This window comes from Canis lupus, chromosome X (assembly GCF_003254725.2).
Source record: "Canis lupus dingo isolate Sandy chromosome X, ASM325472v2, whole genome shotgun sequence".
In the NCBI taxonomy this organism is placed as follows: domain Eukaryota; kingdom Metazoa; phylum Chordata; class Mammalia; order Carnivora; family Canidae; genus Canis; species Canis lupus.
Genome location: NC_064281.1, coordinates 56,413,165 through 56,437,419, shown reverse-complemented (window position 1 = coordinate 56,437,419; position 24,255 = coordinate 56,413,165). Strand labels below are relative to the sequence as shown.

Below are 24,255 nucleotides of genomic sequence, written 5' to 3'. Positions count from 1 at the left end.
ACTTCAGAAAACAGTTTGGTAGTTCTACATAGCTAAACATAGAAATAAAAAGAATTATGACCCAGAACTTCTACTGCTAGGTATATACCTGAGAGAATAAAAAATATATGTCCACACAAAAATTTTTATGCTAATGTCCATTGAAGCATCATTCACTATAGCCAAAAGATAGGAAAAAAAAACCAAATGTCCATTACCTGATGAATGCAAAATGTAGTATATCCATATAATGGGATATTGTTTGATAATAAAAAGGAAGGAAATACTGAGATAGGCTACAACATGGATGAACCTTGAAAACCTTATGCTAAGAAGCTAGTAGTCACAAAGACTACATATTGTATATTCCATTTGTACAAAATATCCAGAGTAGTAGATATATCTGTAGAGACAGAAGTAGATTAGTGGCTGCCCAGGCCCAGGAGCTTTCAGGAAAAATGAGGTGTAGTGACTGCTAATGAGCATAGGGTTTCTTTTAAAGGTGATAAAAATGTTCTAAAATTGCCTGTGGTGATGGATACACACAACTCTGTGAACATTACTAAAAGCCATTGAATTATACTCCTTAAATAGGCGAATTTTATGACATGTGATATAGCTCATTAAAGCTATTTTTAAAAGGAGGAGGAGAAAAATAATAATAAACACAATTCTGGGTGAAATAAGTAAGATTGAGGAAGACAAATACCGTGTGATTTCACTAGTATGGAATCTAAAAAAATAAGCAGAATCAGACCATAAATACAGAGAACTGATGGTTGCCAGAGGGGAAGGGAGGGGAGTAGATTGGAGGGTTGGGTAAAAAAGTGAACAAGAGAGAGAGATACAGGCTCTAAGTTATAGAATGAATAAGTCACAGGAATAAAAGCACAGCATAAGGAATATAGTCAATGATACTGTAGTTGTGTTGTATGGTGACAGAGGGTAGATATACTTGTGGTGACCATAGCATGATGTAGAGATGTTGAATCACTATGTTGTACACCTGAAACTAATGTAACATTGTGTGATAACTATACTCAAATAAAAAAATTTTAATAAAAAAATTAAAAGCTAAAGCAAAAATAAGTAAGTAAATAAATGGGGGCACCTGGTTGGTTTAGGTCATTATCCCAAGGTCATGGGATCAGGCCCCACATCAGGCTTCCTGCTCAGTAAAGAGCCTGCTTCATCTCCCCTTGCTACTCTCCCTGCTTGTACTCCCTCTCTCTCTACCAAATAAATAAAATCTTTTAAAAAATTAAATTAAAAAATAAGCTAAAGCAATTTTTAAAAACTCTGGGTCTTACAATATAAATATACATTTTAGTGATCAGAAAATAATTTTTTCTTGAATAATCAATATTCTGTTTTCTCTTCAGTGGAAGGAAAGGATAGGGAAACCAGAATTAACTCAGAGACCCCTCCAAACTTACACTTTTCATAAAGATTCTGATTATTGTTTTACTTTTTTAAATAGTATAGATTTTATATAGTGATTTCACACTTAAAACATCCTCTTTGCAGTGCAAATTTTCTATTGGGGGATGCTTTTCACATGAAGTAGAAATCAGATCCATTGGTTACCCTTCACATATAAAATTCAAGTCCAGACACTCCCCAGGATGGCCTTAAAAGGCTGGCCTTAGCCTGTGTTTCTAGCCTCATCATCTGTCATTCCCTGCTCTAGCCAATTCTTCATTTCACAGTTGTCTGTGACTTCTCATGTGCTCCCTCTGTCTAGAATGCTCTTTATACCTCTTCTCTTCCTGGAAAGCTACCCCGTCAAGGTACAGCTTAATTTTTACCTTCCTAGAATTCTTCCTGACTCTCATAGACAGAATTAATTGCTCTTGCCTTTGTTTTAATAGTATTTGGTTTTGTAATTAGCATATTGTGTTATGTTAGCTTAGCAGTCTTTGTCAGCCAAGGCTTCAGTAACAAAACCAAGTGTTTACTTCTGTATCCACTGAATGTACCAAGTATATGTTGCTTGGCTCATTGTACAATAACATTTGACTGATGAGTGGATGGACAGAGAGACAGACAAGTAGATATCTGATATCTAATTGAGTCAGCTTGCTGGTTGTGGTCTGGGAAAGGAAGCATAAGATAACACTTCTCCCCCTACCCAGCTTCTTTAGTGTCAGCAATGATCATTTCCTGAGTCCCTATGGAATGTCTAGTATCATAGCAAATCCAAAAATATATATAAACCATGGTCCCTGCCCTTAAGCATCTTCTGTAATTGAAGAGATAAGACTCAGATGTTTGATGCAACTAGAAGATAACATAGAACAACCTAATTGAGAGCTCAGTAATTTAAAGCAAATTGTAATTGCTATGACAATTCAGTGAAAAATAAACTGGTTCCTACCTTCAGGTGTTAGCACTACCTGGCATACATAGCATTTCAGGCAACATGAGGGCCCTAGAAGTGACCCCCGAGTAGATTTCCAAAGTGGCACAGGAGACTAAGAGCTACCAGCACCATGGTGGGCAAGCAATAAAGTGCACAAATAATCCCCAAGCTAGCCTAGTCAAGGGAAAAGCGAGTTGTGGCTCCTTGGAACACTTGTAAAGCTTTATAGGCTCTCTTCCACTCAAGGGAATCCCTATATCTTTACCTCTTTTATGGAACTTTTTTTCAGAATCCACTTATTCACAAATATTAAGTGCTGTATTAGTTTTCTATTGCTGCTATAACATGACCACAAATTTAATAGTGGCTTTAAACAACAGGGATTTATTCCCTTATAGTTCTGGAGGCCAGAAGTCTGAAATTAATCTTAAGGGACTAAAATCAAGGTGTCAGCAGGGCTGCACTCTCTCCAGAGGCTCTAAGGGAAACTCTGTTTCCTTGCCTTATCCAGTGTCTGGAGCTGTATTCTTTGCTCATGGCCCCTTCCCCGAACTTCAAAGCCAGCAATGTAGTTTTTCTCTGTGACTCTACTTCTATTATGTGACCTTCTTTTCTGTGTCAAAGCTCCCTTTGCTTTCCTCTTCTAAGGAGCGCTTATGATTACATTAAGGGCACACCCAAATAATCCAGGATAATGTCCCCATTTCAAGATCCTTGATTTAATTACATCTGCAGTGTCTCTTATGCCATAAAATGTAACATTCACAGGTTCTGAGGATTAAGACATGGACATCTTTGGGGGCTGCTATTCAATCTTCCATGAGTATCTACTAAATAGCAGGCACCGTGCTAAGCACTTTATAGCTCTGCTATATTTACTGTATTCATAGCTTCTCTCTCCTACAATGTAAATTCCTGGGAGAGAGAGGTCCATTTTGCTTTCTCTTTCACAGTGCTCAGCATGTGGCCTTGCTTGTATATAACAGATACACAGTAAATAATTAATGGATTATATGAGCCACACCCTGTCACATAGTAGAATTTAAATTAACTTCATTCACAAGATATATATTTAGTCAGGGGAAAGTGTCTTTGACATCTGGATAGTCTGATACAATCAGTTGTTGAGCTCTTACTGTGTGCCAGATATCTTGCTAGTTATTAAATTAAAAGTAAGGACAGAAGTAAAGTAGTCCTGCCCCTGAGCAGAAATAATGAGCAGCTGTGTGCCTAGGCCAGGTAAGAAGGCTCTGGTTGGCAGAGAAGCCATGACCCAATCTATAGGCACCTCTTAGGGGTGCAGGTTAATGGATGAGCCATCTAGAAGGAACCCCAAAGGTCATCTAGTACCACCACCACCATTACCTCCAACCATCACCCCACCTTTACGTTCCTATCTACTGTTGAGATTCTTTCTCCAATATCACTGCCTAGCATTCTCCAACTTCTGATTGTATACCTCTTGTCACAGGGAGGTCACTTTTCCCAGGGGCAGCCCATTTGATCTTCAAGCCATTCTAAAAAGTTAACAAAAAGTCTTTCTTCTGTTGAACTGAAATAATGCCCTTGCTCTTCCTAGCCATCCTGCCTCCTGCAGCCATACAAAATAATGTACTTCCTGGAATGCACAGTCTCGAAGAGCCATTCAGATATTTCTAAAGGCTTCCCTGAATCTTCTTATTCATCCATTTATTCATTCAATGAATGGTCTCTGAACATCTATATGCCTCCCACTGTTCAAGGGACTGGAGATACAGAGATGATGAGTAGGACAAAATTCTGTCCTCAAGGAGCTCACAATCTAGCAGGGAAGCAGTCACGTGTGCAATGTGACAAGTATTCCAGGAGAAGGAGCTGAGAGTGGAGACCAATCAGCTACACATAGGGCTGTTAAGAGGTCAGGAGGGTAGTATTTGAGCTTGGTCTCATTCAGTCAGTCAGTATTAATGAGTACCTACTACACATCAGGTATTCTGCTGTGTGCTAGGGATATAATAGTGACCCAGGAATTTACCAGGCAGAATATGCCAGGCAAAGGGATCAGCATTTGCCAAGTCAAGAAGGCACTCACTTATTTAAACATTTGTTTTGGTTGTTGGATTTTTATTGTGTTTGAAGCAAAGATGGTAGGCACTGGAGATACAGAGATAAATCACAGTGACACTGTTTCTGACTTCAAGAAGCTTGTAGTCAACTGGGATATACTGACAAATAAACTAACATTCTGACATGTGATTAATGGCTGTAATAGGCACAGAGTACTTGGAGAGCACATAAACAAAGACACTAAGCTCAGTAGGGGTGTGAGGAGGTACTATGTTCAGAGCAGGATTTTTTTTAATATTGAGGCTGTTGTGATGCTTGATCTGAGTCTTGAAGGGCAAAAAATTAGAAGCCAGGCAGATGCAAGGGAGAAGAATAAGGAAAGGGAAGCTGCACATGTGAAGGTAGGAAGGCATGAGAGAATAAGAATTGTGACAAGACTTGTCAAGAGTTCAGTATGGCTGCAGCAGAAAGTTTGTATGGGCAAGTGGCAGGAGATGGGGCTGGAAACTTAGATGAGGCCAGATCCTTAAGGACCTTATGTACTGTACTAAAGTGTTTGGACTTTATCCTGAAGGCAGTAGGGAGCCAGAAAAGATCATTAACCAGGGAAGTGACACAATCAGATTTTTCTTTGACAAAAATAACTCTGGCCGCAGTGTGGAGGATTAAATCCAAGGGGTGAGACTAGAGGCAGAAAGACTGGCTAGAAGGCTGGTGCAGTCAGCCAGGGCAGTGATAATGAGGGCAGTGGCAGAGGAAACAGGAAAGAGGGGCCAAAGGGAGGATTTACAAAGTAAAATTATCAGGGAGAGGAAGACAGAATAATCAAAACTGACACTAAGGTTGCTAGTTTGAAAAAATGATGATAGGAATACAGGAGGAAGAGTAGGTTTCAGGGTGATGGTAAGTTCATTGTTTGTCATGGGATTTTTACCTGATAGATGTCTAGTAAGTAGTTAATTATAAAAGTCTGGAATGCAGTAGTGCCTGTGCATAAACTAGAATGGCATGTCAAAATAACAGTTCTTAATTCAACAAATATTTATTGAGTGCCTATATGTGTTATACTAGAGGAGATGCCTGGGATTACAAAGATCAATAAGACAGTCTCTTCCCTCCAAGAGCCCCACCTCATTGGGAAAACAGAGGTAGAAGCTAACAATGGTAAAGCAATGTGGAAACACAGCAATAGAGGTCTGCACAGAATGTTGTTATAGGAACATTGACAAGAAGGAAGTTAACCTGAGGGAGAAGAGGGAAGGCCTTCTAAATTAAGTGCTATTATCTCAGCTAAATCTTGAAGAAGAAATGAGAGTTAACGGTGTTTAAAAAAAAAAAAGGAGGAGGAAAGGAGAGGAAAGGACATTCCAGGTAAAGGGGACAGCAAAATCAAAGTCAAGGAGGCAGGAACAAAAACATGGTGTATGCATTTCAGTATTGGTAGAGTACAGAATACAAAGATGAAATTAGAGTATATAAGGGCTGGGTCATGGAAGGCTTTGTGTGCCATGTTTAGATAGTTTGGACTATAAACAACAAAGAGCCACTGAAGGTTTTAAGGAAAATGACATGGTCAGAGCTCTATACAAGTGGATCATTCTGATGGTTGTGTTTCCCTATCCTAGAATACAAGCTCCATGAGGACAAGGATTTTGTCTCAGTGCCTAGAACAAAGAGCATCTAGTATACACTCATAGATATTTGTTGAATGAGGTAATTAACATAGGGGAATGATGTGAGGAGCCAAGTCTAAAGGTAGGGAAATTGTGGCAATAATCTGGAGTCTTTAAATAATGAAGGCCTGACCCAGGATTGGCAGTGAGAAGTGCAAAAACAGCACTGGAGTCAAGAACTATGTATCAAGCTTTGGTATGGCTAGACGGTGATACCTGCGGATTTTAACCTCCTTTCAATTTAACATACTGACATTCTGCTATGTTCTGGATACTGCTAGATCTCAGGGACACAAAGAAAAGATCTGTGCCATGTTTTTAGAAAGCTCTCAGTTTAGTGGGTTAGACCATTCTATGAAAGACAGATACAGTATACTGTATATATCATGTATTGGTTCTGCAGTGGAGTTCTGAACTGGTGGGGACACCATGTAGAAATGACTAATCCATGTGGGGGAAAGGCTTCATAGTAGTGACCTTTGAGCTGACTGTCAGACATAAAAGAAGGAATTGCCAAAGAGGAGAATGTCATTCTGGAGTAAAGAATCATGTGCAGGTACATGGAAATTGTGAAAGAGCTTGATCAGATTCCACAACCAGTGAGAAGATGGGTGTGGCTCTGCTATAGGGATGGCAAATAGCTTTTATGTCATGTGTTAACTCCATTTGACTGGTAGTAGCTACCAATCAAAGATATCACCATCTACTCAGACAAAAGCTAGAAAAACACTCCTCCATCATTTCTATACCCAAATTGGTTTTTTACTCCAATCCCTTCTTTGTACCTCCCACTGCCAATCTCATGCCAGGCCTTCGTAAAGGGCTGTGTTAAGAAATATTCTGAAACCCTTTCTGGGCTTAATGGGAAAGAGTAATGTGATCAATTAGTAATGTCTACCATGGGTTATAAAAGTAAGGAATGCAATATGCAGTCACATCCCTGGGTGTAGAGTACGTGGCCAGGAATGGCAGGAACTGGTGCCTTAGAGTCCAGTTTTGAGAATGTGGAGATTGAAGTACTTATGGGTCAGAAGTGTCCAATTGGTAAGCAGATCAAGAGTTCAGAAGATAGGTCAGTGATGAAGATGTAGATTTTTGGAATTATCTGTGTATACATCAGAATTAGATCAACTTTTCTGTAATGGTCCAGATAGTAAATATTTTAGACTTTGCAGGTCATGAGCTCTCTATCCATTCGTATTTAACTTTGCTCTTGTTGCCTCAGAGCTGCCATAGACAGTATTTAAATGAATGGGTATGGCTGTGTTCCAGTAAAACTTAAATAACAAAAACACATCAGGCTGGATTTGGCCTGTGGGCCATAGTTTGACAGCCTCTAACGTTGATAGGATACAGCATACAGTCATGGGATGGAATAAATATAGTTGACATCAAGACAAGACTTGAGTTCAGTCTCAGCTCTCTACCTACTAACTTTGTGACTTTGAACAAGCCAATTAAACTTTTCCTCACTCTGTTTCCTCCTCTGTAAGATGGAGCTTCATGCTAGTGCCTGCCTTACATGTTTCCTGTGAGGAATAACTGAGCTATTCCATATAAGTACTAATTACAGTACCTAGCACTCAATAAATGTTTGCAATTATTAATATCACTATTTCTTTTTTAAAAGATTTTATTTATTTATTCATGAGAAACACAGAGAGAGGCAGAGACACAGGTAGAGGGAGAAGCAGGCTCCACGCAGGAAGCCCGGTATGAAACTCGATCCCGGAACCCCGGGATCACACCCTGAGCCAAAGGCAGACGCCCAACCACTGAGCCACACAGGCATCCCAGTATCACTATTTCTATTGAGATTGTTCATGGTGTTAGAGATTTTAAGATCACAGGAGTGAGTGAGATCACTGGAGAAAAGTGAATGGAGCAGAAGAGAAGAGGGCATCAACATTTAAGGGGCAAAAAGAGGGGGAGAAACCAGAGAAAGAACTGGCAATTGAGGACCCAGAAAGAAGTATAGTTGACCATTGAACAATGTGAAGGTTAGGGGCACTCACCCACTGCACAGTCAAATATCTACATATAATTTTTTTTAGTATATTTGACATAGGATGTTAGGTTAGTTTCAGGTGTCACATAAAACTTTTGACTTCCCTAAAACTTAACTACTAATAGCCAACTGTTGACCAAAGCCTTACTGATAATATAAACAGTTGATTAACACATATTTTATGTATTGTTTGCATATTATACTGTATTCTTATAATAAAGTAAGGTAGAGAAAAGAAAATGTGGCTAAGAAAATCATAAGGAAGATAAAATATATTTGTTATACTATACTTATTTTTAAAATATGTGTATAAGTAGACCCACATAGTTCAAACCCATGCTGTTCAAGGGTCACATGTAATGTACGGGAATCTAAGCAAGGAATCTGTTTTAAGGAAAAGGCAAAAAAGCAAAAGTCTTCCACATTAGAAAAATGGGGAAAGGCCATGAAAAGGTAGTTATCTGGGGCACCTGGGTGGCTCAGTCAGTTAAGCATCTGCCTTCGGCTCATGTCATGATTCCAGGGTCCTGGGATCCAGCCCCCTACCAGGCTCTCTGCTCAGCAGGAAGCCTGCTTCTTCCTCTCACTCTGCCTGCCACTCCCCCTGCTTGTCTTTTCTCTCTCTCTTTCTGTCAAATAAATAGATAAAATCTTTTAGAAAAAGAAAAGGCAGTTATCAAAAGACAAATGAGCAATAAACATTTATTATAAGAAGTTCATTTTCACTGATAATCAAGGACATGAACAAAAAAATCATGTGTTTTTGTTGCTTATCTGTGAGATAGGCAAAGATTTAAAAAATTGACGCAATGTTACCAAGGCTGTGAGAAAACAGGCACTCTCCTATACTTACTGGTGGGAATGTAAATTTTTTGGACTTTGCAGAGGAGAGTTAAGCAATATATATCAAAATGAAAAATAAGCATATCTTATGAGACAGCAGTCTTCTGAGAATTTACCCCAAAAGAGATAGAAAATTATACAAATGCATTTTAAAAATACATGTAACAGTGTTGGTCTCAGCATCATGATAGCAAAAACAACCTAAATTTTCAATAATAAAATAGTTATGGCAGATACACACAATGGAATACTATACAGCTATTAAAAATTATGACATAGCTCTATACTTAATTGACATGGAAAGATGGCCATGGCACATTATGGCAGGTTATAAAGCACTAGTGTAATATTTTTCCATTAAATAAGACTTTGCCTCCTAGCAAACAGTGTTTTTGATTTTTTTTTTCTCTGTAGTGAGATTTCAGGTCATTGCACTTTTTGTTAAGTTTAAATAGTTGAATATATTTTGCTGAACATGTGTCATTTTATAGAAACAGTAACAAGTAATATGCTGGTAACCCAGATCTCTGAAAGAATAAAGCCCTAAATTTGTAGCATTTTCTAATTTTGATGATATAAATACTCTCAAGAGCTTGCAAAATTCCTGAATATTTACTAATCACCATTCCCTAGCTGGCTTTGACACACCACTGGCACTAGCCACCCAGGCACCCCAAAAATAGAAGTGTTTTTAAAATTACCCATATTGTACTAGGCCTCATTGATAGCTCCCTTTCTCTCTCTCTCTCTCTCTCTCTCTCTCTCTATCACTTTTAGTTTCTCATCATTCATTTGCTCCTCAGTTTGCTCTTCTGACACCACTGAAAATATGCAAGTAACCATCTGATCGCCAAATCCAACAGACCCTTCTCAGTCCTCAACATATTCAACTTCATTGTTATTAATAATTACTTGCCCTCTCTTGCTAGCCTTTCTTCTCTTATCCCAAGCAAGGACAAACAAGTTTCATGGCTTAGCACGGCCTGCCTAGGACAAGCTGAAAATGAAAGAACCTAAAACCATGGGAGAGGAAGACCTAGATTGGAGAAGGGTCGGGGTATATGTGTTAGTGGCCACATTTTATCTATCTTGGTATTTTTAGGGCTTCACTAGTGGATGGAACCCAGCAGGCACACACAAATATGGCTCACTCTCCATGACATATGGGGCAAAACACTTCATCTTTTCAAGCCTCAAGTTCCCCATATATACAATGAGAGTGATAGTAATACCAACCCTAAGGGTTGTTTCAAGGACATCCATGTGCTTGTATATTGTGAACTTTAAAGATTATTCAAACATAAGAAATTTAAAAGTTTATGATGTTATCTTTGTTGGGTATTTCTTCCCAACCTCCCTAAATTAAACTTCCCTTGACTATACCTCCCTCAACCCACTATTTCTTTCCAGTTTCCATAAAATTGCTTGATTTCTCCATTTTTTTTCTTTCCCATTTACTCCACAACTGTCTGTTCCACTGGAACTCCTTTTACCAGGTTCACCAGAGACAAGTAATTTTTAATCTTCATCTTGACCAATATTCGATACTGGTAAACATGCCTCAGTTCTTTCTTTTGTTTTAAAGTTATCACCAGGGGGCACCTGGATGTCTCAGTCAGTTAAGCATCCGACTCTTGATTTCAGCTCAGGTCCAAGCACCACATTGGATTCCATATTGGGCATGGAGCCTACTTTTAGAAAATATATTTATTTGAAAATGAGGAAGAGCACATGCAGGGAGAGGAGCAAAGGAAGAGGAAAGAGCAGACTCCCTGTTGAGCGGGGAGCCCAACCCCAGGACCCTGAAATCATGACCTGAGCCTAAGGCACTTAACTGACTGAGCTACCCAGGAGTCCCCCTTCTTAATGCTCAAATTATCCCAAATTTGGCCAGTGAGATCTCCTCCAAGCCAGAACCTATGTATTTTTTTTTTATTGGATCCCATCACTTCTTTTTTTTAAAATAAATTTCTTTTTTATTGGTGTTCAATTTGTCAACATACAGAATAACACCCAGTGCTCATCCCGTCAAGTGCCCACCTCAGTGCCCGCCACCCAGTCACCCCTACCCCCCACCCACCTCCTCTTCCACCACCTCTAGTTCGTTTCCCAGAGTTAGGAGTCTTTCATTTTCTGTCTCCCTTTCTGATATTTCCCACTTATTTTTTTCTCCTTTCCCCTTTATTCCCTTTCACTATTTTTTCTATTCCCCAAATGAATGAAACCATATAATGTTTGTCCTTCTCCAATTGACTTATTTCACTCAGCATAATACCCTCCAGTTCCATCCACGTCGAAGCAAATGGTGGGTATTTGTCGTTTCTAATCTCATCACTTCTTTAATGCACCTTTGCTTTCCAGTGAATGAAATTTCCCCAGTTCACCTTGATCTTTCCCTACTCCAGGCCTAGAATCAGCCATTTCTTTTAAAAGCCGTGGTTCCTATTAGTAGGAAATAGTATTTCATTACCACAGTGTAAGCACTAGATATTCTCATTGCTACTGATGCACATTGCTGTTAGACTTTTTCTGTAGAATGAGCTAGGAAATATGTACTTTTTTGAAGTTGTAAACTTCATGGAAATGGATTATAGCATCAGCAATAATCATAATAATCCATTTAGTCCATAATGATATTCAGTAGAGAAAGAGAGGGGGAAAGGGAGAAAGATCTTTTTTCTAGCAGAATATGAGCTAATAAATATAAAAAGAGGATAGAATAGCAAATCACTATTTTGCAGCTTCTAATACAATAATTGATTTTGACAAAAATTATCAAATGTATGTTAAAATCATTGAGTAAAAAGTTCTTGGGGAACAGGATATTCACATAGTCTCAAATTATCACCCCACAGGTTCCTTGCTAAATTACTAATGGGGAAATGTCCATTTACAATGGGAAAATCTGGCAGTCACTAGGTTAAACAAGTGATTAAACCTAGCATTGTCAATACCAGGACAACCTAACATTGTGCCTTCTGATGTAATAAGAAGTACAGAGCACCATTTATGAAGTATTCTTGCCAAATTTGTTTAACCTGAATCTAAATATAAAAATAACAATTAGATAAGCCTAGAGTGTGAGACTTCCAGCAAGTCAACTGGCCTGGATTCTTCAAAAACCCACTATCATGAAAAACAAAAGAAGGTAGAAGAATTGTTCTAAGATTGAAAAAGAACCCAGTTCTGGCAATCAAATAATGTGCCAACCTTGAATGGATTCTGAATTGAGGGGGTGGAGATCATAAACATATATGAAAGACATTTTTGGAATAACCTAATAAATTTGAATTTATACTGTATATTAGATGATTATTAAGTTAATATTGATTTCTTAGGTGTGGCAATGTAGAAGACTTCTTTATCTTAGGAGATGCATGCTGAAGTATTTAGGAATGAAGTGTCCTCATATTTGCAGCTTACTTTCAATTGACTCAGCAAAATGTATATGTGTATATGTCCAGAGAGAACAAATAATGGGAAATTAGTAACTATTTGTGAATCTAAGTGTAAGATGTGTGACTACTTGTACTACTCTTCTAACTCTTCTGTAGGCTTGAAAGTTTTCAAAATCAAAGTTAGAAAAACACTTCTTTTTAAAGCCTTTGAAACTATATGGTGAGATTCAACAAGTGGTGCTGGGACAATTGGATATATACATGCAAAAAGATAAAATTGGACCCTTATCTCATACAATACACAAAAGTTATCTAAAAATGGATAAGAGCTAAAACTATAAAACTTACAGAAGAAAATGTAGGAGAAAACCTTTGAGACTTTGATAAAGCAATAATTTCTTGGGTACAACAACAAAAGCATGATCCATAAAACAACAGAAAAGTTGACAAACTGGACCTCATCAAAATTAAAAACGTTTATACTTTAAGAGACATCATTATGAAAATAAAAAGACAATTCATAAACTGGGAGAAAATATTTACAAATTACATATCTGATAAAGGACTTGTATCCAGAATATACAATTCTTAAAATTGAATGATAAGAACACAGACAACCCAATTCAAAAATGGGAAGGCTGGGTGATGGGCACTGAGGGGGACACTTGGCAGGATGAGCACTGGGTGTTATGCTATATGTTGGCAAATTGAACTCCGATAAAAAAATTTTTTAAATTAATAAAAATGGGAAGGGATTTAGGTAGACATTTTACCAAAGAAAATATATGAATAGTTAATAAGCATGTGAGAAAATGCTCAATATCATTAATCATAGGGAAATGCAAATTAGAACCACAATGAGATACCATTACACACCCACTAGAATGGCTATAATAAAAAAGATAGATGGTAATGTTTGCAAGGATGTCCAGAAACAGGAACCTTTATATGTTTCTGGTGGGAATATAGAGTGGTACGGACACTTTGGAGGACAGTTTAACAGTTTCTTAAGAAGTTAAACATAAATTTATCATACATCCCACCAGTCCACTCCCAATAGAAATGAAAACATATCTACATGAAGACTTGGACATAAATGTTCATAGCATGTCTATTCTGTTTTTTTTTTTTTTTTTTTTTTTAAATTTATTTATTTATATTTTATGATAGTCACACAGAGAGAGAGAGGCAGAGACACAGGCAGAGGGAGAAGCAGGCTCCATGCACTGGGAGCCCGACGTGGGATTCGATCCCGGGTCTCCAGGATCGCGCCCTGGGCCAAAGGCAGGTGCCAAACCGCTGCGCCACCCAGGGATCCCTACTTAGTTGTCTATTCTGTTTTATTCTATTTGGTTATTCATAATAACCAGAGAGTGAGAACAACCCAAATTTCCATCAACTAGTGCATGGATAAACAAAATGTGGCATATCCATGTAATGGAATACTATTCAAGGATTCAAAAAGGAATGAAGTACTGATACTTGCCACAACATGAATGAGCCTCAACAATATTATGCTCAGCAGCCATGCTCATAGGTATTTATTCAATTGAGTTGAAAACTGATGTCAATGCAAAAACCTGCACACAAATGTTTATAGCAGCTTTTTTTCATAACTGCCAAAATTTAGAAGCAACCAAGATGTCCATCAATGGTAATTGGATAAGTAAACTTATATCTAAACAATGGAATATTATTGAGCAGTAAAAAAACAATCTATCCTATAATATTGAGCTTAGCTAAGAGGTTAAAACTTAAATATTCTCATCAAAAAAAGATAAATATGTAATGTGATAGATGTGTTAATCAATTTGGTGGGGGCACTCTGTTCACAATGTATATGTGTATCCAATCACCACAATGTCTACTTTAAATATATTACAATTTTATATGTCAGTTATACCTCAGTGAAGCTGAAATTTTAAAAATTGAGCTATCAAGCCACTAAAAGAAATGGAGAAATTTTAAATGCATGTTTCTAAGTGAAAGAAGCCAATCTGAAAAGACTACATACTGTATAATTTCAATCATATGACATTCTGAAAAAGGCAAAACTTAGAGACAGTAAAAAAAGATTAGTGATTACCAGGGGCTTAGAGAGGAGGGGAAGAATAATTAGGCAGAACACATGGGTTTTTTTAGAGTGGTGAAACTATTCTGTATGATTCTGTAATTGTGGATACATGATATCATACATTTGTCAAAACACATACAACACTAAGAGTGAACCCTAATGTAAGCTATGGACTTTAATAATAATATATCAGCATTGCAACAAGTGTGCCAGGCAAGATATTAATAGGGAAAACTGTGAGGTGGGGAGAGGGTATATGGGAACTCTCTGTTCTATCTGTTCAGTTTTTCTGTAAATCTAAAACTGTCCTAGAAAATTCTATTAATTTTAAAAATTATCTTAAGTAGGGGCATCTGTGTGGCCCAGTCAGTTGAGCATCCAACTCTTAGTTTCAGCTCAGGTCATGATCTCAGGGTTCTGAGATTGAACCTCACATGGGGCTCCATACTCAGCAGGGAGTCTGCTAGAAATTCTCTCTCCCTCTGCCCCTCCCCCTGCTCATGCTCTCTCTCTCAAAATAAATAAAGCTTTAAAAAAAGAAAAAATTATGCTAAGAAACCAGATAGAACAAAACATATAATGTATAATTCCATTTATGTGAAATGTTCAGAAAGACAAATCTATACAGAGAGTTGATTAGTAGTTGCCTGGTTCTGGGTGTAAGAATAGGGATTAACTGTAACAGGTATGAGGAATCTTACTGGAGGGATAAAAATGTTCTAAAACTAGATTATAGTGATGGCTGTCTAACTCAGTAAATTTATTAAAAATCATTGAATTATATAGTTAATTTGGGTAAATTTTATGGTATCTAAATTATACCTTAATAAAGCTGCAAAAAATATTCATTTGAGCTCACATTTAAAAATTGCCTTTTATACATTAGTTCCGTATAACTGTCAATCATATAAATAATGTATAGTGGAATCCCATGTTCATTGATCAGAAAAATTAATATTGTTAAGACAATACTGCCAAGTTGATATACAGATTCAGTACAAACCCTACCAAAATCATAGCTGGATTTTTGTAGAAATTGACAAGCTGATCCTAAAATACATATGGAAATGCAGGAGACCTACAGAAAGCCAAAACAACCTTGAAAAACAACAAAGTTGGAGGACTCACACTGTAATCGAGACAGTGTGGTGCTGGCATAAACATAGACATATAGATCAGTGGAATAACATTGGGAGTCCAGAAATAAACCCTCACATTTATGGTCAATTGATTTTTGACAAAGGTACTAAGACAGTTCACTAAGGAAAGAATAGTTTTTTCAACAAATGGTACTGGGACAACTGGATGCACATGCAAAAGAATGAATCTGGACCTCTACTTTATACCATACATAGCAGTATAAAATAGATCATAGACCTAAAGGTAAGAGCTAAAACTATAAAACTCTTAGAAGAAAGCATTGGAGTAAATCATGATAACCTTGGCTTAGGCAAAGTCTTCTTAGATATATCACCAAAAACACAAGCAACAAAAGAAAAAAATAAAGAAATTGGACTTCATCAAGATTAAATTCTCTGGGACTTCAAAGAACACCATCAAGAAAGTGAAAAGACAGCCAATAGAATGAGAGAAAACATTTCCAAATCATATACAGGCATACCTTGGAGGTATTGTGGGTTCAGTTTTAGACCACTGCAATAATGCAAGTATCACAATAAAGTGAGTCAAATGAATTCTTTTGGTTTTCCAGTGCATATAAAATGTAGTCTTCCAAGTTTGCAATAACAAATTATATCCAAAAATAACGTATATATTTAATTTTAAAATACTTTATTGCTAAAAATTTCTAACCACTATCTGAGCTTTCAGTAAGTCATAATCTTTTTTGCCAGTGGAGGGTTTTGCCTCAGTGTTGATGGCTGCTGACTGATCAGAGTGGTGGCTACTGAAGGTTGGGCAGTTTCTTGAAATAAAACAACAATGAAGTTTGCCACACACATGGACTCTTCCTTTCAACAATTTCTCTAGTACGTGAGGCTATTTGATAGCATTTTACCCACAGTAGAACTTGTTTCAAAATTAGAGTCAATTAGTGAGTTTGTAGCATCCATTGTAAGGAGTGAGAAAGAAAGAGCTAGAGAAAAGTAAATGATTACTGAGCAGCCTTGAAGGTCCACCTGTGATTGGGAACCATAAATGTGTAATGGTGTACATCTGCAGTTACATGGTTGGTTCCAATAGCACTTTACCACCTTAGCTTTGGGAACAAAAAAAAAAAAAAAAAAAAAAAAACAGGTGGTCAGACTGACTATCATTGGGATTTGAGGTTCTGGTGCCAGGAGGAAACTGGCCGATAAGCTAACTCATAAGTAAGTACTAAGGTAGGTTCTTACAGAAAAAAATCACATTTTCAAGAGTCTTTAAAAAATGAAGTACTGTATTTCTGCCTTTTGCCATCTTTTGCTGCTTCGCTGTAAGCAATTTAGAAGCAATTAATTTAGTGAAAGGAGCATTGAGAGCATTTAAATATAAGCCTCAGCTCTCCCAGTGACTGTGACACCAAGGATAAATTGTCAAAGGTGACAGCTGTAAGAAGGCTAAAGAAATTATCTTTCTGGCTGCTTGTTAGATCACGCCAAGAAATTAGCTTTATGCCATAAAATAAAATTCTTCAACCTCTCTTGGCAACAATTCTTCCAAATTTCCTCTGTGTTACCAAATTTCTCCTGATGAAATTTAGATCATTTTCCTTGCACTAATGATCACTTATACAACATCCCTTTGTAGAATAAACAATAGTTTAAATCAATCCTACCCCTACTCTGCTCAAAATCCTCCAAAGACTTCCTGACTCACTGAAATACAGTCCAAACTCCTTGTGATGGCCCCTGTGGTTTGGTCCCATCAGAACTCATCTTGTACCACTCTCCTTCATTAACTGTGTTCCAGCCACACTGGCCTTTCAGCTTCTCAAATAGGCCAAGGAAGTTCTTTCCTGCCTCAGAGCTTTTGCAATGCTGTTCTCTCTGCCTGGAAGACTTCTCCATCTCAGTATAGGTGAGTTTCTTTTCACTTTTCAGGTCTTTGTCTAAATATCACCTACTCAGAGAATCTTTCCTGACCAACCTATCTGAAGTAACCTTCACACATACCCTATTACTCTCTATCACATTACTGTGTGTTATTTTTGTGATGTCACTTGTCACAATATGTTGTTTTCTTGTTTATTTTTGTATTTTTTATCTGCTTCAACATACCCCCCCACACACACAGTGAAGTCTTTGAGAATAGACTTCTCTGTATTATCTGTTCATCTTTATTCCCAGAGTATAGAGCAGAGTGAGTGCTCAATACAAATTTATATGTTGAGGGAGGAAGGAAGAGATAAGCCTCTTGTTACCTGTGCCCAATAAGTAATCACTAAGATTATTTCTCAAGCCCTTAGTTATTTGTATTGTCCTCTACTGTACTCTTCCATAAGTGGAATAAAATCCTGATTTCCTGACTGGTCTTGAATATTAGAGAGAGGATTATCATATTATATAGACTTTCAGAGTCAGAAAGAATCTGAGTCATGTATTCTAACCTCTCTCTCCACGTAGAAACCTTTCCACATATCTATCCCAGGATTCCTTAAAATGCCTCAGTGGCAACTACAGAAAGTAAAGGGGTAGCTAAGTATATAGGGTTCTGGAGCCTAAAGTGTCCACCCCCTACTCACACTTTAACCAGTGCAGTGTTGATTTTGTTTGTTTCCTATATTGGGATTCCACATAAAATTTCATTTGAAAAAAAAAAAGTCTGCTGCTCAAGAGAACTTTAAAAACTACAGATCTTGCAGGTGCATGGCAGCTCAGTCAGTAGAGCATGTGACTCTTGATCTCAGGGTCATGAATTCAAGCCCCACGTTTGGTGTAGAGCTTACTTTAAAAAAAGGAACTACAGATCTGATCTATGCCTGAACATACATATCTTGATATTATTCCTTTCTGCCATTTTTACATCTCTGTCTTTTCAATATTTAAAGATGGCACTTTTGACAGCGATCACTATTTGTGCATGTGCTTGTCACTACAAAGACAAATGTACCACCAAATGGTTCTTTCTACATTGAAAGCTTGACCATGAGTTAACTAAGGTGTTTATTTCATAGATTTATCTTGTTGCTATCCATCAAGATGGTCTGTGCAGTCTCCCAGGAGTCTATAGCTGTGCTGCAGTACTCAGAATCACTTCAAATATGACCTTACAGCATATCTTTCATTCTCCTTGTTTGTTTCACATCAGTGAATTACCTTCTTTGTTTCGATATTAAATTTCACCCTGGTGATATCCACCCACTTTGCTAATTGATTCAAGTCATTTCAATTTTAAGTGTGTCTACCAAATAAAATTGCCACATCTAACTTTGTTTTTTGGATACATTTAATGCAAAACTCCCTATTTTATCACACATTTTAAAAAAAGCTAATGACTTGTCTCTAGATCCAGGACCAGCTTCTACCTAAATCCATGCTTTGTTTGTTTGTTTGTTTGTTCTGGGGGGGATGGGGAGCAAGGAGTCATGGATCCTTAAAGTTTCCTGATTTGGGTACTGATCAGCCCAATTTTAATGATCTGTTCCAGTTTTTCTAGTTTATCACATTTGAATTTGTAAATGTATAATCTGATCATTATTTTTCTTTTATTCAAGGTAAAAAATATGAGTCCTTTTCTCCATTCTTTAGACAATTCATCATTCCTATAAATTTTTTAAAATAAAAAAAATGTTTTCTTCAGAGCCTACCATGAGCTAAGCACTGTGCTAGGTAATGAAGATATAAAGATGAATAAGAGATACAGTCCTTGCTCTCAAAGAATTTATAGTCTAGTGGAGGAGACAGGTACAGGAAATAATCATTGCAAGCCAGTTTGATAAGTACTATGATAGAGGTTTGAATAAACTGCTGGCATACAAAAAAAAAAAAAAGAATCAACTTTCTTTGCATGGAAAAGGAAGGTGGAACTTCAGGGCCATCTTCACAGCCAGATCCTTTTTTTTTTAAGATTTCATTTATTTATTCATGAAAGACAAAGTGAGAGAGAGAGAGAGAGAGAGGCAGAGACACAGGCAGAGGGAGTAGCAGGCTCCATGCAGGGAAGCCTGACATGGGACTGGATCCCGGGTCCCCAGGACCATGCCCTGGGCTGAAGGCTGTGCTAAACCACTTAGCCACCTAGGCTGCCCCACAGCCAGATCTTAAAGGATGGGTAAGAGGTTGTCAGAGGAGATGGAAGTCATTCAACATCCAAGACTACATGTGTGCAAAGTGTCAGAGACTTAGAGACTATACTATGTTTGGGATAAGGAGAAAAGTTTAATGTGGTTAAATTGTACTTGAGGGGCATGGTGAGATAAGAGGCTTGAGAAATAGGCAGGGACAAGATCATGAAGGGCGTTGTGTACTATGCTAAAGATAGGGTCTTTTTTCATATAAGAATGCAAACTCATTGAGTTTTTAAACAGGGTAACAGAATTGTGCTTTAGAAACTCATAATAAGCAGTATAAAGTGTGTGATAGGGAGGGAGCACGAGAGGAATATAAGACTGCTAGAAGCTCTATAGGATGTCACCAATTCCCTAAGTACCCTAGGATATAAATCATTTTTGTTTTTCAACTGTAAAATAGGAATAGCCATTTCTTCCCTTCACATGGAGCTAATAAGAGTAAATGAGATAATATGTCCTCTGAGTCTCTTAGAAGAAAGCTTCCAGGTTAAGGCTAGGTGGTCGGAAGTTGAGAAAAGCATAGTCTATACCATATAATTTAATACTTCTTCATGCACACCTTATGTTTTTTAAAATATGTTTTGTCTTATAGCTTGATTTGACTCCGTCATAATCTTTTATAAGATTTTTTTTTAATTAAGAGTGCTCTTTTTTAAAATTTTTATTTATTTATGATAGTCACACAGAGAGAGAGAGAGAGAGAGAGAGAGGCAGAGACATAGGCAGAGGGAGAAGCAGGCTCCATGCACCGGGAGCCCGACGTGGGATTCGATCCAGGGTCTCCAGGATCGCGCCCTGGGCCAAAGGCAGGTGCCAAACCGCTGCGCCACCCAGGGATCCCAGTCATAATCTTTTAAAGGGCAGAGTCCAGGACATCTTGCATTGTCCACTACCCTTAGTACAGAGACAGAACACAGAATGAGTCCTTTGCACCTTCCTGCAGATTGATTGCATTCAGTGTCTCCTCTTAGGCAAGCTGCCTGAGACTAAGGTATCAGAAGAAGGGCACAGTATGATTGGGGACTAGGATTCTCTAGGGGTGTCCAAAAAGATTCCAAGTCTTGTTCAACCAGGCCTATGAGTGCCAGCAAGGCTCCTTTACTCCCTGCCTTGTGCTTGACACCTTCTTGTAAATATGAGGTAAATTATGAAAGTTCCCTCTGTATAAAATAGAAATAATTATCATTTTTCTAGGAAGTCATAATCTACAGCTGAAAAATATTGAGTGGAATATATGTATATTATGATTGTGAAAAAATTTCAGAATTTAGCTAGTCATTTGTTTGCAGAAAAGTTGTAAAAAATAATGTTCCACTTTTTATATTTTGTCTTTTTGATATCACAATTAATGTAGATATAACATGACAATAACCCTAGGTGTTTTCAATCCAAGTTTTGAACAATTGTAGTGATACATGATAAAACTGTAGAGGAGCCCAATCCTATAGCCAAAAGGACATTTGAGGAGTTTCCATATGTTTTATTTGTATGTCAAAAAGTTACCCTAGATTTGCATCAGCAGAAGCCAGAATGTCTGAAAGCATTCCCTGCATTTTCAAAGCAAGCACTCTTCTCTCTCTCCTGATTTGGCACAGGTTGTGATCAGTTCACTGAGCAGAATGGCATTTCCTCCTATCCACACCTAATATAAACTCCAGCCAATTTAATGGGGTGTATTATGTAGGTTGGGGATACAAGCACGTAAAGTCTTTGGCTCCTGAGACACTCATCTTGTGTGCCAAGACCAGGTGCAGAAATACAAATATATATATATATATATATATATATATATATAGCCTGAGACAGCTGCTTTGCCAGTGATTTTGTATTTTTTCTATTTAACTGGAAAAGTTGGGCAGGTACAGTTTCCGTCAATTATACATAAAATGTTATTTTTCTTGTAGAGGAAGAGAGTACATTTAATTCCTCAACTCAGTATTGATGTCTAAACCATTGAGGTTTTTTTAATTGAGAGCTTAAAGCAAAAAGTAATATTTTTGATTGACCAGAATGCTCAGAAATGGAATATTCTGGTTAATTGATTTTTCTGGTTTAGAAAACAATTACACCAGGCTTTTGATTTGTTTTATGCATATTCTTTAACCTTTTTTAAAAAAATATGTCTATAGATTTCTGCCTTAGTAAAGCACAATAAACTGGACCCGATTGAATCTTGCTACTATCACTTAAAGTCACACGGTGTTTCTGAACCCTTGATTCTAATTGGATAAGATCACCAAAAGTTCCAGATATTGACTAAATCTGAACTGAACCTGGGGTATACACTGGGAAATTACTTTTGGAAATTGTTTGGTTTCTTCTCATTTACTTCCTTCCCTAAAAGCAGAGTGATTTGTAAAAGAAAAATTCACTAGCCAAGTGAAGACTTTGATTTGCTAATCTATACTTTACTGAATAAAACCATAGTTTAGAATAGGAAATTTTAGCCAATGTCATGAGAGAAAAATGTTCTAAAAAGCTTAGATCTGAAACATGAGACTTTGCATGTCCAAAGGAAACAAGTGAATTGAGTTCATCTTGACCTGTCTATTCAATTTATTTCCTAACTAAATCTTACAGCAATTATCAGGGGCCTACTCACCACTTTGACCTTTCTGTAGTGCAGATGTTAGGTTTTGTATATAAAATAGCTAAGATTCTTTTTTTAAGATTTTATTTATCCATGAGACACACACACACACAGAGAGAGAGAGAGAGAGAGAGAGAGAGAGAGAGAGAGAGAGGCAGAGACACAGGCAGAGGGAGAAGCAGGCTCCATGCAGGGAGCCCGACGTGGGATTTGATCCTGGGTCTCCAGGATCACACCCTGGGCTGAAGGCGGCGCTAAACCGCTGAGCCACCCAGATTCTTGGCAGTAAATAGAACTGCTTTATACTTTTTCCATTAGTTTACCTTGGACTATATAATTATCCAAAGGGAAATATGGTCTGTGAATTCTGAAAGTGGCCTTCCAGCACTTCTCACCATAATGAATTCATAGTCCTTTTTCTTGATTCATTTTCAGGCAGGTATTACGTCATTTCCACTCTCCCAAGCCTTCATTTGTCTTTAATAGAGACTGCTTATCATGCCAAATGATGTGGAAAGAGTGAGAACCATGTAGAATTATGCTGCTGTCACATTTATTTTATTTCCTGGATGACATTTTCAGTTTTGTCACACAGTTAATGGATTTGTTTCTATTAACAAGTAGAGCCTTCTTGACCTAATCCCTTTTTCACGCATATTCCTGTGTAACTTCTAAATCTAAAGGTGCTAGGACAGTAGTTAAATTGGCTTTACAGAGGAGAGGACCACCACAAAGTCAGTTTGTGCAAATTTGGCCCTGGGTCATTCACTTATATTTTGAGGAAATTCATAAAAAATATTTATCCTAAATCTACATAACCTGAAAGTTGAAATGATTACAGTTCGGTGGGATATCGTAGAAGAAATCTGGAGAGAAGGATTTGTGGCAGTTCTTTTTTTGACCAAGGAGATTTAAATTCAAGTCAGAAAATGGCAAAGGGGAGAGAGACAAACAAAAAGTAGTGAAGTGGTGCATGAAAGACAGGTGAAGAGGTAGGAGAAAACCCACCATATAGACTAATTTCAGCAACATTGTAAGTGAAATGGAGAGGGGAATAGGCATGAAGGAGAGGTGGAAGAAATTATGAGGGAGAGGAAGAGCAACAAATGTTGATAGAAGGATATGAAAGCTGTTTACCAAAGTGGTTGAGCTCAGGTGCAGAAGAGCCAGACTGCCTAAATTCAAATTCAAGATCAACTACTTCTTACCTATGTGACTTTGGACAAGATATTTAATCTCCCTATTTTAGTTTCCTCATTTTTAAAATGGAAATAATAATAGTATCTACCTCACAGGGCTTCTGTGAAAATTGATTGAGTTAACACGTTGAAAGCACCTAGTACAGTTCCTGGCACAGGATCATCACTCAATAAATGTTGCCTGTTATTTTTATTATATGCCAACAACAGAGAAAAGCTAAACCCTACTACCAGCTGGTTCCAAAATAGCTATAATGAAAGAATTATAAGAGTTATGCTAACACTGAAAGAAAAAATAGGAAGGGCCAAATAAGTAAACACTGGAAATCTATGATGCTGAATTTTGATAATGGTACTGAAAAAAAAATGTTACCAAATCTTTGCCAGTTACAGTTCAGCTGTTGAACAGTGCAGGTAATCTGTCTCTGCCTTAGTAAGGTAACTACCTGATGTTTTAAAAAATGTCTTAATGTCATTCATGATCCAAGCATCCATGATCTCTAGCCCAATGGACATAAAACAGCAAATACATGTGAGTAAATGCAGTTGACTGGGCTCTGTGCTTTTTCTTAAAAATTGACTTTGTGGTTTATAGTTCACCAGGGCATTTAAGAAGCTAGATGTTTCTGGTAAAGAAAAAAATACTGCCTGGGGAACCTGGCTGGTTCAGTTGGTAGAGCATGTGACTCTTGATCTCAGGGTCATGAGTTCAAGCTCCGTATTGGATGTAGAGCTTACTTTTTAAAAATTGCCTAACCACAAAGCTACAGACACATTTCTCAGAGTTTCAGAAGTATATTTGCTGCAGCTGGTTTATCCTCTGAATACCTTTGTGTGAGAAATGCCCTACACA

General features: G+C 37.5%; 1 protein-coding gene across 13 annotated transcripts in view; it reads left to right on the top strand.

Moving 5' to 3' along the window:
* The window catches only part of HDAC8 (histone deacetylase 8), a 218,122-nt gene that overhangs the window by 29,051 nt on the left and 164,816 nt on the right, over positions 1–24,255 (top strand). For 10 of the 13 annotated variants that reach the window (XR_007409310.1, XR_007409309.1, XM_035712016.2 and 7 more), the window contains exon 5: positions 17,294–17,401. The exons of the other annotated variants lie outside the window; for them this stretch is intronic. Coding sequence is in view for 8 of the 10 variants with exons in the window: in XM_035712016.2 (XP_035567909.1) it covers positions 17,294–17,401 (108 nt within the window). In the remaining 2 variants the exon portion in view is untranslated. The remainder of the gene's footprint in view (positions 1–17,293; positions 17,402–24,255) is intronic. 13 annotated transcript variants of the gene reach the window in all.